The 15,580-nt window shown below is 38.2% G+C and overlaps 1 protein-coding gene across 1 annotated transcript in view; it reads left to right on the top strand.

Annotated features, from left to right (window-relative positions):
• Positions 1-3,995, top strand: part of LOC118488936 — a 109,460-nt gene extending 105,465 nt beyond the window's left edge. Inside the window, exons 6-7 of the mRNA XM_035986376.1 lie at positions 3,661-3,665; positions 3,787-3,995. Coding sequence (XP_035842269.1) covers positions 3,661-3,665; positions 3,787-3,995 — 214 coding nt within the window. The remainder of the gene's footprint in view (positions 1-3,660; positions 3,666-3,786) is intronic.
• Positions 3,996-15,580: the final 11,585 nt, after the last annotated feature.

Genomic DNA, 15,580 nt, shown 5'->3' with positions numbered 1-15,580 from the left:
AGTAACTAGTTATTAAAGTCATTAATACAAAACCAAATAAAAAGTGCAAAAGATTAAAAATAAAAACTATTATACTAAACACTTGTCTTCACCAAGTGATGTAAGAGACTTAGGCAAACATGGCCTTGATTGTCAAGAACTCATACGATCAATCTTGGATCCCGAGATGACTCACACACTCTACGATGGACAATGGATGATGGTGGTGGATGATGGTGTTATGGTGGTGGTGGGTGATGGATGAGGTGTGAGAGAGGTGGTGTGCCAAGGGATGAGAGAGAATGAAGCCAAGCTCCTCTATTTATAGGCTGAACAGAAGGCTGGACACGCCCCCGTGCTCGCTGGACACGGCCCCGTGCCCGCCTGACACTCTCTCTCCTCATTAATTGTAATTGCGAATTACAATTAATGCGCCTGCTGTACTTTCACCACGCCCCCGTGCTCGCTGGACACGGCCCCGTGGTGGGCAATGGAAGCTTCTACTGGTTTGTCTTTTCTGCTGCTTCCTGGGCACGCCCCCGTGTTCGCTGGACACGGGGCGTGTTCAGACTCTGTTTCTTCTCCTTTGCCTTGGGAGGTGCCGTTGAGGGTCCGGGCAATCCACTTTTGTTCCTTTTTCTTGTATTTATGGTAGAATTAGCTGTCTTTTTGCTTCTTTTGTGATTTTGAGCTCATTTCATCCTGAAAATACAAAAGGAAGACAAAAACACTCTTTTTCCAACATTAGTACTAAAAAAGGGTTAGTTTTATGCCTTAATTGATGTGATTTATATGTTGCATTTTACACACATCAGAGCCACTGTTTTAAGCTTACTGATTAAAGCTCACTATGTTAATTAGGAAAGTTTTAATCCACTGCCATTACCACTACATCAGCGGTTTCAACAGATGTTATCCCAACCACTGCCATTACCACTACATCAACTCACACTTAATCCACTGCCATACCAAAAACAACATCACCATTACAAAAACCACATGCCAAAAAGCAGAAGACAATAGTTGACACATCAATTGTTGTAGTGACAACAGTGGTTGAAACAATAGTTGTTTCAACAGTTGTTAGTCAGATATCCACCATTTCAATCACCACCACAAAACCCACAAGTACACCACTAACCTCTCCAAAGCACAAAAGGAGAAGGGTAATGTAAGGACCTTCAAAAATGATCCTAAACGAGCCTTAAATGAAAACCCGGACCCTGAAACCCAGCCATACATGAAAAACCAAGAAAAACAAGAAAATTGGGTTTCAGGCGGGCCGCGTAAGAAATAGCTTAGTCTTACGCGGGCCGCTACAACTTATCAATCACCGGATAAGCGTCTAGGAGCTTCAGACGGGCCGCGTAAAACTTAAAGGATGTTTACGCGGGCTGCGTCAACATAAAATTTAACCGGATAAGTATCCGGGCCACGTATAGCCCATCTGTCAAACCTAAGCCCATGACTAACCAGGCCTACGCCTAGACTAGGCGGCCACGCGAGCCGCGTAAGGTTTCGCTTATGTTTTACGCGGGCCGCGAGAACACCATTTTTCAGCTATAAATAGGTTAGATCATGAGCAGTTCAGTCGTGTCGACGAAATCTTTTATAAACGAAGTTATACTGTCCAAATCTATATTTTCATATAGTGAGGTGCTGCCACAATACCGGGTACTAACTCGATCGCTGCTACGATTAAATATCCGATCGATTGAAACTATCCAATGGATGTTTAAGTGCTGCCCGCATTAGGGTTATACTTTGTCATTCGTCGTTAATTCGATGGATGTTTAGTATGGCACTTTGTCATTCGTTGTGAGGGTTGTATCTCGTGAGTTATCGTAAATGCTGTATTAGTTACTAACCTGGTTCGTTTGCATTGTTGTTTAAACTAGGTTATTCGGCTTATCAGTAGACTAAACCCTGCCCGTATAAACTTGCAAGGTGAGTCATTCTCTTTTTATCACTATTTTACAATACCTCAAATTATTTTCAAAATGTTATAATTACAGGGATCAAGTCATGGTTATCTTAATCACTGGCTAGTGGGGTATTGTGCACATTATTAATTTCTCACGGTTAGGTTAATAAGCCCTAACACAGGTTAGGCAAATAAGTCCTAACAGTGATAATCGTCACTACTTGGGGAAGGACCCAATAGTGGCATGACCATCGTCACCAGGAGGTGACACCGGCGCCAGATAAAAATAAGATAAATACCATTGTAATCGCTCTTATGCTGTAATTGATAACTATGTGTCCTTTCTCAAAATGAATGATTCACTCAGTATTTCCCCGCTGACAAAATATTTTTACAACATGTTTCAGGTAACCTACTGTGAGTCAAGTACAAGTGCTATGGAGCACTCCAAAGCTTGAAGTAGTGGCTCAACTAAATAAATAAATAAACATGTTTTGTAAAATAAGGGAATTCCTATGAAATTCCTCTACTGTAAATTATGGGGTTATCTCGAATTATGAAATAAATAATACTCGGGCATTTTCAAGTTTAAATGATCTTGTTAAAGACTTCCGCTGTGCCACGGGTTTCTGTCCCGCGGCTCCTGGACCGGGTCAAACCGGGCGCGGGGGCCGTGACAGAAAAAGGTGGTATCAGAGCCACTGGTTTAAGCCAATTAAGTATTTAGAAATACTTAATTTATCTAATTGCCATTATGTGATTTTGTGAAACTTTAGCTTACAAAATTTTTAACTTAGGAATGTGTGCGTCTTTGTGTGTATGCTAACAGCATGAACGAACTATCAGAAGCCCTACAGAATATTTCAATCCATAGTACACATATGGATATCACCAGTATTACTACTGGGTACCAGGCAGATGTGGAGGAGCCTATAGTATTTAAAGCCCAACCTCAGGAAAAACCAAAAGTAGCGAAAAAGAGACATAAGTGGGTAGGTTGGAAGCGTGTACGCAGAAAGAAGCCAACAACACAGAAAACTATGAAAAAGAAAGATTCAAAGGATAAAGGAAAAGGAATAGAAACTGGGGAGAGTTCCAGGCAAAACCAGGAACTACTATCTTGGGAAGAAGAGTTGGACCGTAAACTAGCATTAGGTGACATCGTCGGACCTGCCGATGAAACTCTTTTTAACTACCCAGCCGAAGCCCTACTACCTGTTAACCTAAAACCTGCCATTCCAGACCCTATTATGCACCCTAGACCTCTACCAGGAGCACTGGAGGAATGGTGGACTGCCGACTGGCAATTTCAGAACATCATAAATAGCCCTAACACTTTTCTCCCTCAATTCGACCCGGAACCTGTACCAAACCCACCAATGAGCAATGAAAACTTAGCTGAACTCCGCCACTATGGCGAGGAGTTGGTGGATGCCGGAAATAGGATTCGGGAGGTAGGAGAGCAGATCTCCTGGAAGTACGATGAGAGGGAACGTCGTTTCTGAAATGCCAGCTAACAGGGATTGCATGGGGTGGTGTGGTTGTAGTGTATAATAATAATAGTAGTAAAATATAAATATTGTAAAATAGTCTAAAAATAAAACGTTGTAAGATAATCAGTGTGTACGGATGCATACTATTAAAACTATATAAAATCGAATCGTCGCAAAGTCGACAGTTTTGGCTGTACATGTTTGTGTGATTATTTGTTTCTTTATTTGTCTTTTCGTGTTATTTGACTACTTGTTAATGTACAGAATGGGTAAGAAAAAGCTTTCGGATAATTATCATCAACTAGATAGTGCCCAAAAGACTAAGGGAACCTCGTCCCAATCAAATTCCTCAAGATATTCAGTGAATACTAACAATATTTATTTGTAAAGCACACTATGAAAACCCACTTACTCCCAAGAAGAGGGATTGGATTATTAGAAAAAGCCAAGAGAAAATAGGGACATCCACTTCAAAAGAAGTGATAGTTAATAAGGAGTCTCAGGAAATAGGCAAAAACCCACCATGGGAAGACGAATTAGATGAAAAATGGTCAGACCTCTATATGTTAGCCACTACTACAGTGAATCTTGATCCTTAATTAAGATAAGTGGCCAAACCAAGACCAACCATGGTAAATAAATAAGTACGAAGGAATAAAATAAATGCAGGGCATAATTGTCATAGTCAAAATAAAATAATAGTATGTCTTTGAATTTCAGTTGTAATAGATTTATAAGGTTGTTGTGTTTGCTATTTTAAATAAAGTTTGGCTGTACAGTGTACTAAAGTATTAAGTACTAAATAATAATTCGTGATTGATACACATCCAGATGGAACACACGGCTAATGAGCAAGTCAATGAAGTTAACCAATCAGAACACAATATCGAGGATCACTTCCTAAACCGACAAGACATCAAAAACATCGTTGCTCAGGGAATAGTTAATGCTATTCCAGCAATTGTAGTTGCAGTAAAAAGTCCTGTTGAGCCTTCGCAAGCTCACCCTAGTAAACGTACGCATGACGATACTGCTAGTAATAGTATCAATGGAGGCGGTAACAACAATAATAATGGAATTCAAGCCCCGGTACAAAAAAGAATGAAAGCTGCAACACCTGGTTGCACTTATAAGGAATTTCTTGATTGTAAACCAGCTGAATTTGCAGGCAATGAAGGGGCGACTGCGGCACTGCGTTGGTTAGAGAAAACCGAGGCAGTGATCAAAATAAGTAAATGTGCTGAGGAAGATAAGGTCATGTACGCTTCTCACCTTTTCAAGGAAGAAGCGTTAGAATGGTGGAACATGGTATTACAAGCTAAGGGAAGTGACGTGGCCTATGCCATGAGTTGGGAAGAATTTAAGCAATTGATAGAAAGAAAATTCTGTCCCGAATACGAAAAAGAACAAATGACAAACAAATTCCTGAGCCACCGAATGGTGGATGTTGACTGCCGAGGGTATACTTCAAAATTCTTTAAGTATGCCAGGATTGTACCTATTCTGGCCTCGCTGGAACCGGTACTTATCTCTCGCTATATTCGGGGTTTGATTAGCGAGATTCATGACATTGTCAAAGTTGCTAGGCCTCGCACGATTGACGATGCGGTGGAGTTAGCCAGTACCTTAACTGACGGATTGGTGCGCACTCGAGAAGAAAATAAAAGGAAGAAAGTAGCCCAAAAGATTACCCAAGGATTTCGTGTGGGTAATAGTAGCAATTTCAGAAAAAGAGGAATGGGGCGATCTTCCACTATCCCATTTTGCGGTACCTGTAAAAAGAAGCATTTTGGAAAATGCAAAGGGTACTGTAACTTCTACAAAATTCCAGGACATCAAGAAGAAGATTGCAGGAGGAAGAAAGCAGCAGTATGCTACAATTGTGGAGAAGCTGGGCATTTCAAGCCAGATTGTCCGAAATTGGTCAAACCAGCAGATAACATGTGACACCCTTGCTTTGCGAAAGCGTGGGTTAATTTGGTGTGACTTCTTAATACCATAGCTTAATCACAACAAAGCTATATGAAAGTAAAACCATGCAGATCATCCATTGATTTAAGTTTTAAAATAAAGTACCACAACATTGTTTTAAAACGTTAACACATGCAACGAAATTACAACAAGACAAAATAAAAACATTATTCATAAGACATAACCACAACCATGAAACAGACGCAGTTTAAGAACTGTGACTCGTCCAGGTAAAAGCCACAACCCCTAAACTTGGATGACCTCAAAACTCTTACGCAGCGTGAAAACGTAGCATACCGTGCCAGATCCTTAATTCCCTGAAATACATGTAAGTTGGAAAAATCAACAAAAATGTTGAGCGAGTTCATGTGTAGTGAGTATGTAAAACCTTTGTAAGTATAATAATCCCTGGTATGTAGCAAATAAGGAAATAAAGAGATCACCAATGGTTTGCAAGGCCATTGATATGTGTGAAGTGCAGTAAGAAGACTCAAACCTAGCAGATTTTTGCGTCAGGTACCAAGTCACCCCGAGGTCCGTACTGTTGGGCCTGGGGCTGGGCTCGCTACACCCAGATAGATCTACCGCTAAAGACCCTCGGTCCTACAATGAGGATTAATGGCCTCCAGTTCCCGCCTACCCACTCACATGATTTAAGTAGTAACCCTCCTTACGCTAACCATACCATGTATAAAAGTATTCATAATCATAGTAACATGTATTTCACCCCCGAAGTATAAAAACTGAAAACAGTTAAGAGAAAAGGGGGACATGAACTCACTGAAGTGCGTCTCGAAACAGTAATCTCCCAGTCAACCTTCTGCGCGACGACCTACACGTACTAACTTCTATTAGACGGACGGCCGTGCCTTGGCTTAAGGTTTAAGTTTTTGGGAAATAGTTAGGCAACTATTTCGTATTTACACTTCTTAATTATTTTGTAAATATATTCCTTCCCAAGGATGGGGGTTTTAATACCTGTGCATTTATATAATTTCAAAATATATTATTAAGTCTCACTTAATAAAATATATTTTAATTCATTTGTCTAAAATATTCCACTTCCAAAATATACATATTTTTTCTCAAAAATGTTATATTTTATTCCATACAATTTTGCCAAAATAATTCTTTTATCAAAATACGCATTTAAGAGTATTTCCTGAAAATACATAAGTTACATTTTATGGTTCGTGTGGTAATAATAATACCGGTGTAACTTAAATATTTATTGTGACGGCGTTAGTATTATTTTGGAGTCGTTACTGTTCAGTGTATTCCAGTAATATTATTTTTACCCTAAAACTAATATTTATGTAGTTCACAAAATAATCATAAAATTCTCAAAGTGTTACTATGAAAAATATATATTCTGAACATATATTTAACAAGTTTCATTTATGAAAATTCCACCTCCGACACTTGGAAATTTTGTAATAAAAATCATGGCAAATTTTATTTGGGAAAACAAGTTAAAATATATTCACAACACTTATTCCAAAAATATTTCCAAGTGTTATATTTCTGGAAAAATTTCGCCAGAGTTTCCTCTGTAACTGGAGGTGGCCACGCTTACTAGCGTATCATTTTCTTTTCAAAATTCAAGCAACAACTTTTCAATCATCAACAAACATCATTCAAACATTAAACTAGTCAAAAATAAACATAAATCGCAAACACATGAACTTGTAAGTCGTGTAAAAGTATGCAGTAACCTTCCAGCATTTTTAGTAGATCTTTCTATCTTTAAAAACATGTTTGATTTCTTAAAAACTTTGTTTTCAAAGAACATGTTGTTTTACAACTTCTTAGTCAAAAATCACGAAAATATTTCTTTGGTAAAACCTTTTGTCACACAAGTGTTTACACACTTGTTAGTTCACAAAAATGCTTTTAGTTCATGAAAGATCCAGCTTATAAACATGATTGCATCTTACACTTGGTTCTTCGAAAATACCATTTGTAGATCTTTAGATCTACTAGTTTAAAACTCTATTTCACAAGAAAAATCATTTTTACACAAGTTCATGTTTATGTAGGAGAGGGTTCGTCATCTTGTAACTTTCCTACTTAACATAATGCTAGTTTATGTTCCATGAACATGATCTAGCGTGGTTAAATGACGATCCGTTCCACTATTAACAACCAACAACATAAAATAACCATAACTAAACAAGATTCATGAGTTTTACACCATTATTTACTCTTTAACCACCTTGTTCATCTTTCTTACAAGACTTTAAGTTTTGATCTTAAGTGTTCATGATTTTTATCCGTTAAATCTCTTATTAACCACCTTAGACAAGATCAAGAGGGTGTTTAGAATCACTTACAACTAGCTCAAGGCTAGGGAAGAATCAAGGAGAAAACTAGGTGGATAAAAGCGATGTAGAGAGGTCCTTGTGATTCCGTAAGCACCGAGCCTCCTTGTGTGTGACCTTTCACCCTTGTGTGTATGTGAGATAACAAGATCAAAGTTTGATGATGGTGGGGTGATGCTAGTGGTGTTCGGCCGAGAATATTGGCAAGAGGGAGAGAGAGTAGCTTTGTTATGTGTTGATGTGGTTATGAATGAAATGGTAGTCTCCTGGTCTTATTTATAATCCATTTAACCTTATTAACCATGAGATAATGTGCTCACTAGATATTAAACATTATGGAATAAAATATTCAAAAGTGTAAGGGGTGTGTCCCCTAAGGGGACCGATTCGGTCAAGGGGGGGGGGGTCATGGTTTGGTTTGAACTAGATAGTTAGTGTTAGTTAAGTTTAATTAGGAGTTTAAGTAAGTTACTAGTGTGGTGTGTTTTGTAACGGGTGTTAGGGTATTCGGGGACCCTAACTGGCTCAGAAAAGGAAAAACAATGTCATTGTCAATATTTTTATGTTCCGGGTAAAGTCCGGTTGTTCGGTTGAATATTGATCCGTTAAAGTGCTTAATAAGCATTAAAAGTGTCTTTAATATTATTTTTAGTGACACAATGAATTCCCGACACTTTGGAAAGTGTCTAGTATTATTTTCCCATGTCTTTGCACTTTACTAGTTAGCTTAAATGCTGAATTTTGTATTAAAGTGCATGATTTTGTAGTTAGAGCATGTTTTAGGCACATCCGGCCACTATAACTATCACCTAGTGACGCAGTTCTACAATCCTCACCTCCTTACAATCCCTACTAGTGTAGTGAACTATTCTCGGCTCATACTGGCCTTAGAGACAGTGCCTGTCTGATGCTGGCTATGTCAGCATGTTTACTGGGTTATCCGTTTATTGTGCTACTGTGCTTTTTGTGCATCAAGTTTGTCACTATAGTTCTGTGTAAATAATGGAGTGACAGCAAATAAAGTATGATGCATGGTTATGTATATTTCAGAAATCATGTAGCAGTTTATTCACAACTGTAAGCAAGCACAGTAATTAAGCATTAATTAAATATTAATTAATTCGTACGGATACCTGATTTGGTAAGGGTTGTCACATAACAAGGCTAAACCTGCTGAAGGAACTACCAAGAAGAACGCTAGAGCTTTTCAATTGACTACTCAGGAAGCCGAACTAATTCCTGACGTCATAGCTGGTACGTTCTTAGTTCACAACGTTTATGCAAAAGTGTTATTTGACTCTGTTGCAAACCAAAGTTTTATAAATACTTCGTTCTGCCAAGCTCTTAAATTACCTTTAACCAACCTTAGGCAGATTTTTACAGTCGAAACGGCAGATGGAAATTCTGTTAAAATAGAGAAGGTTTTGCGAGAAGGAAAGATAGAACTCTTAGGCTATAAATTTTATGCAAACCTGTTACCTATGAATTTAGCCGGATTCGATGTTGTGTTAGGAATGGATTGGTTAGTAGCCAACCATCTTGAATTCTTTGTGATAAAAATTCCTTAGAAATCCATATACCCACAGGAGAATTAGTAATGATTACCGGAGATAAGCCACAAAAGCCACTGAAATTTATTTCAGTAATGAAGTTAGCCAGTTATTCAAGAAAACATGGAATAGCATATATGGTTTCGGTAGTTGTTAATACCAAAAGTAAAAAACTGGAAGACATCCTGATAGTATCAGAATACCCAGACGTCTTTCCAGAAGACCTACCAGGATTACCACCCGATAGGTAGGTAGAATTTAGAATTCATCTAATTCCAGGAACTATACCAATAGCCAAGGCACCCTATCGGTTAGCACCTACTGAAATGCTGGAATTAAAGAAACAGTTAGATGAATTACTAAGTAAAGGATTTATACAACCAAGTTCCTCTCCATGGGGAGCCCTGGTGTTGTTTGTAAAGAAGAAGGACGGATCAATGAGAATGTGTATCGACTATAGGGAATTAAACAAGGTTACAATTAAGAATCGATACCTATTACCTAGGATTGATGATCTTTTTGATCAATTGCAAGGAGCTAAATATTTTTCTAAGATAGATTTGCGCTCAGGATATCATCAATTGAAGGTACAAGAAGAAGACATACCTAAAACTGCTTTCAGAACTAGGTATGGATATTACGAGTTTACAGTCATGCCCTTTGGATTAACTAATGCTCCTGCAGCCTTCATGGACATGATGAACAGAATCTGTAAACCGTATTTGGATAAATTTGTAATCGTTTTCATCGACGATATACTTATTTACTCCAAAAGTCAGGAGGAACATTGTGAGCACCTGCATGCACTCCTAACTTTGTTACAAAAGGAGAAGCTTTATGCAAAATTCTCAAAGTGTGAATTTTGGCTCCAAGAAGTGCAATTTCTAGGACATATGGTGAATCACGAAGGTATTCACGTAGATCCCTCCAAGATTGAAGCTATCACCAAATGGAAAGCCCCGCAATCGGCTACGGAAGTGAGAAGCTTTCTAGGATTAGCTGGATACTATAGACAATTCATTAAAGAGTTTTCTAAGATAGTCGTGCCCTTAACCAAGCTAACCTGTAAAGCCGTAAAATTTGAATGGGGACCCAGACAGGAGGAGGCTTTTAGGATTTTAAAGCAAAAGTTAACAAACGCCCAAATCTTAGCATTACCAGAAGGAACAGAAGATTTTGAAGTCTACTGCGATGCTTCTATGCTAGGATTAGGATGTGTGTTAATGCAACGCGAAAAGGTAACTGCGTATGCCTCAAGGCAATTGAAAAAGCACAAAGAAAACTATACGCTCACGACTTAGAATTGGGAGCAGTAATTTTTGCCCTTAAGATTTGGAGGCATTATCTGTATGGAAGTAAGTTTACTGTCTATACAGATCATAAAAGCTTAAGGTACATATTTGGGCAAAAAGAATTAAACATTAGGCAAAGAAGATGGATGGAAATTTTAAGCGATTACGACTGTGATATTCAATATCACGAGGGAAAGGCAAATGTAGTTGCAGATGCCTTAAGTCGTAAGTATCATGAAAACCAAAAGCGAATTCGTGCTCTTAGATTAAATCTACAGTTAGATTTAATGGAACAATTAAAGAATGTTCAAACCATAGCAATCAAGGATGATGCTGAAGAAATGAGAGGACGAATCAAAGAATTGGAGCAAGGAGCTGATGGAATTTGGAGATTCCATAAGAAAAGAATTTGGGTACCTAAAGTCTAGGGGTGTTCATCGAATCGAATATCGAATTTTCGAATTATTCGAATCGAATTATTCGAATATTTTTAATTTTTCCTTGAATTCGAATTCGATTCGTATTCGATTAAAATCTACCTAATTCGATTCGAATTCGTATTCGAATAAAAAACTCAATTCGTATTCGATTAAAAATTTGAATTCGAATTGAATTCGAATAAATTCGATTTGATTAAGTTTCTTTTAAAACATATAAAACCTATTAAAAAGAAACATAAATTTTAAAGCAGCCATAAAGCACGATATCATATTAAAAATTTCCAAATAAAGTATCATAAGTCTAACATTCAAAACGAGAATTCGGGAATAACCACTACAAGTTAATATTTTTAGGGTTAGAAATCTATTAATAGATTTGCTACTTAGGTTTTAGTTCGGGAATAACCACTACAAGTTAATATTTTTAGGGTTAGAAATCTATTAATAGATTTGCTACTTAGGTTTTAGTTATGGGTCATGCAGTAGGTTTGGTAATGGGTAATTTTAATACTTGGAATAAATTTTGAAAATAATTTATAGTATAGCCCAATAAAAGTTATATATGTATTATATATAAAAATATAAAATAAAATGTATAATTTTTATACAGGGAAATTTAAGGAATAAGATTTTAGAAGAAGCTCATAAATCTAGGTATACCATGCACCCTGGGAATAATAAGATGTACCAAGATTTAAGAAATAATTTCTGGTGGATAGGAATGAAAAAGGACATAGCTAGTTATGTATCTAAATGTCTTACTTGTTCACAAGTTAAAGCAGAACAGCAGAAACCTTCAGGGTTACTCCAACAACTAGAAATGCCTGTTTGGAAATGGGAATTAATAACCATGGATTATGTTACTAAGTTGCCCAAAACCATAAAAGGTAATGATGCGATTTGGGTAATTGTGGATCGATTAACCAAGTCAGCTCATTTTCTACCCATGAAAGAAACCTTTAGCATGGAAAGGTTAGCCAAGTTGTACGTAGACGAAGTAGTATCCTTACATGGAGTTCCACTCTCCATTGTATCAGATAGGGATAGTCGTTTCACTTCACACTTTTGGACAAGTTTCCAAGAAGCCATGGGTACACGATTAAATTTAAACACAGCTTATCATCCCCAAACAGACGGACAAAGTGAAAGAACCATTCAAACCTTGGAAGACATGCTCAGGGCATGTGTAATAGATTTTAGTGGAAACTGGGATGATCATCTACCCTTAATTGAATTCTCCTACAACAACAGGTATCATGCAAGCATTGAAGCTGCCCCATTCGAAGCACTGTATGGACGCAAGTGTAGAACTCCAGTTTGTTGGGCAGAAATAGGAGAAAGTCAATTATCAGGACCCGAAATTGTGCAAGAGACCACTGACAAAATAACTCAAATCAAAGAAAGACTAAAGACAGCTCGAGATCGCCAGAAGAGTTATGCAGACAATCGACGCAAGCCTCTAGAATTTCAAGTCGGTGATAAGGTACTCTTGAAAGTTTCTCCTTGGAAAGGAGTAGTACGATTCGGAAAGAAAGGAAAGCTGAGTCCAAGATACGTAGGACCATTCCCAGTAATCCAACGAATAGGACCAGTTGCTTATCGTTTACAACTACCAGAAGAGCTAGCAGGAGTACATGATGTATTTCATGTATCTAACCTTAAGAAATGTCTATCTGATGAATCCCTGATAGTACCTCTCCAAGATGTGCAAGTAAATGAAAAATTAAACTTTGTTGAGAAGCCACTTCAAATAGAAGATAGAAAGATCAAGTTCCTCAAGCACAAACGACTGGTGTTGGTCAAGGTCAAGTGGGATTCAAAAAGAGGACCTGAATACACCTGGGAACTGGAATCAGAGATGAAGCGAAAGTATCCACACTTATTTCAGTAAATCTCGAGGACGAGATTCCAAATAAGGTAGGGAGGATGTAAGGACCTTCAAAAATGATCCTCAAACGAGCCTTAAATGAAAACCCGAACCCTGAAACCCTACCATACATGAAAAACCAAGAAAAACAAGAAAATTGGGTTTCAGGCGGGCCGCGTAAGAAATAGCTTAGTCTTACACGAGCCGCTACAACTTATCAATCACTGGATAAGCGTCTAGGAGCTTCAGATGGGCCGCGTAAAACTTAAAGGATGTTTACGCCGGCCGCGTCAACTTAAAATTCAACCGGATAAGTATCCGGGCCACGTATAGCCCATCTGTCAAACCTAAGCCCATGACTAACCAGGCCTACGCCTAGACTAGGCGGCCACGTAGGCAGCGTAAGGTTTCGCTTATGTTTTACGCGGGCCGCGAGAACACCATTTTCAGCTATAAATAGGTTAGATCATGAGCAGTTCAGTCGTGTCGACGAAATCTTTTATAAACGAAGTTATACTGTCCAAATCTATAATTTCATATAGTGAGGTGCTGCCACAATACCGAGTACTAACTCGATCGCTGCTACGATTAAATATCCGATCGATTGAAACTATCCAATGGATGTTTAAGTGTTGCCCGCATTAGGGTTATACTTTGTCATTCGTCGTTAATTCGATGGATGTTTAGTATGGCACTTTGTCATTCGTTGTGAGGGTTGTATCTCGTGAGTTATCGTAAATGCTGTATTAGTTACTAACCTGGTTCATGTGCATTGTTGTTTAAACTAGGTTATTCTGCTTATCAGTAGACTAAACCCTGCCCGTATAAACTTGCAATGTGAGTCATTCTCTTTTTATCACTATTTTACAATACCTCAAATTATTTTCAAAATGTTATAATTACAGGGATTAAGTCATGGTTATCTTAATCACTGGCTAGTGGGGTATTGTGCACATTACTAATTTCTCACGGTTAGATTAATAAGCCCTAACACAGGTTAGGCAAATAAGTCCTAACAGTGATAATCGTCACTACTTGGGGAAGGACCCAATAGTGGCATGACCATCGTCATCAGATAAAAATAAGATAAATACCATTGTAATCGCTCTTATGCTGTAATTGATAACTATGTGTCCTTTCTCAAAATGAATGATTCACTCAGTATTTCCCCGCTGACAAAATATTTTTACAACATGTTTCAGGTAACCTACTGTGAGTCAAGTACAAGTGTTATGGAGCACTCCCAAGCTTGAAGTAGTGGCTCAACTAAATAAATAAATAAACATGTTTTGTAAAATAAGGGAATTCCTATGAAATTCCTCTACTGTAAATTACGAGGTTATCTCGAATTATGAAATAAATAATACTCGGGCATTTTCAAGTTTAAACGATCCTGTTAAAGACTTCCGCTGTGCCACAGGTTTCTGTCCCGCGGCTCCTGGACCGGGTCAAACCGGGCGCGGGGGCCGTGACAGGTAACAAACATTGTACTGGAAGATGACACTTCCCCACCTCCAACATCTTCAGAAACTTTGACCCTAGCCACTATTCCATACCCTGTTCCAATCTCTTCAGTTCAAGCCCTCAATCCAAACACTGCCATTACCCCTGCAGGAGTACAATATCCATTAGATCTTCCAGCAGTCAGGGAGGAGATCAAATCCTTCTACTCTGAAGATGATCCTGAAAAGAGGAAACTCCCATCTATTCAAGGTTATCCTTTGCCAAGAAACATAGAAGAGTATCTCAAAATAAAGGCCAAACAAGCAGAAGATATATCTCAAAGAGACACAAAGGGTCTGACAAAGAGATTCAGAGAAATTTGCAATACCTGCTCACCAAAGTCAGAACCTTAGAGCAGTTCTCAAAAGACCTTTGTCAGAAATTAACAGAAAAAGATGATGAAAGTATGAGAAATGACTACATTGAATAAATCATGGCATACAAGAAATACAGGGCAGAAAAGCATCAGTAAAAGGATTGGACCATTAGTGAACTTAACGAGGAGGTAACCAGAATTGAAAAGATAATTAAAGACAAAGTAAAGCAAACTCCTCCAGTCTGGGCCAATTACAAAAAGAATGTACCAGAAAGGGCTTTGAAGCTGAAAAGAATGAAAGAAGAGCTTATAGCTGCTTATTATGGGTCAAGGAATCAGGTAACTAGGTGGTTAGAGATAAAAGTGTTAGATTCCTACAGAAGGTTGGAAGAATTAAGAAAGAAAGATCCCACAGCTCCCAAAAAGCTATATATCCAAAAGAAGTGGTTCCAGTCAAACAGGCCTTGCCAATCAAAAGATCCAGTGCTCCACCTGCTGCTATCCTTTATCAAAGAAGGAAGCAACAACAGATGGATCAAGAAGCAAAAGAAGACAAGGCTCAAGAAGAATATATTATGAAGATGGCTCTTCAGAGAATGATGGCAGAAAATCCAGACTTAGCTAAATCTCAAGACCCTGCCAAAGTTGTCATAACCAGGCCTCCATCACCAAACTCATCAAAAATAAAAACTCTCCCAAGAAACCCACTGGACTCAAAAATACTAAAGTGGAAGTATGATCAAAAGACCCACGTATTGACTCTGCTCAAGTCCAGTGGTGAAGTGAAGAATATATCAAGGGAAAATGCACTTGGCCTGAGTGTAGAAGATTTACAAGATCTCCTTGAGCTTCCACTGTACAGGGATGAAGATGATGAGGATTCCATGAACTTTGAATTACAATTCAAAGGGCAAGTTAAGGAAT

This window comes from Helianthus annuus, chromosome 17, assembly GCF_002127325.2.
Source record: "Helianthus annuus cultivar XRQ/B chromosome 17, HanXRQr2.0-SUNRISE, whole genome shotgun sequence".
NCBI lineage: Eukaryota > Viridiplantae > Streptophyta > Magnoliopsida > Asterales > Asteraceae > Helianthus > Helianthus annuus.
The sequence above is the reverse complement of the archived record's forward strand: the minus strand, read 5'-3'. Positions and strand labels throughout refer to the sequence as shown.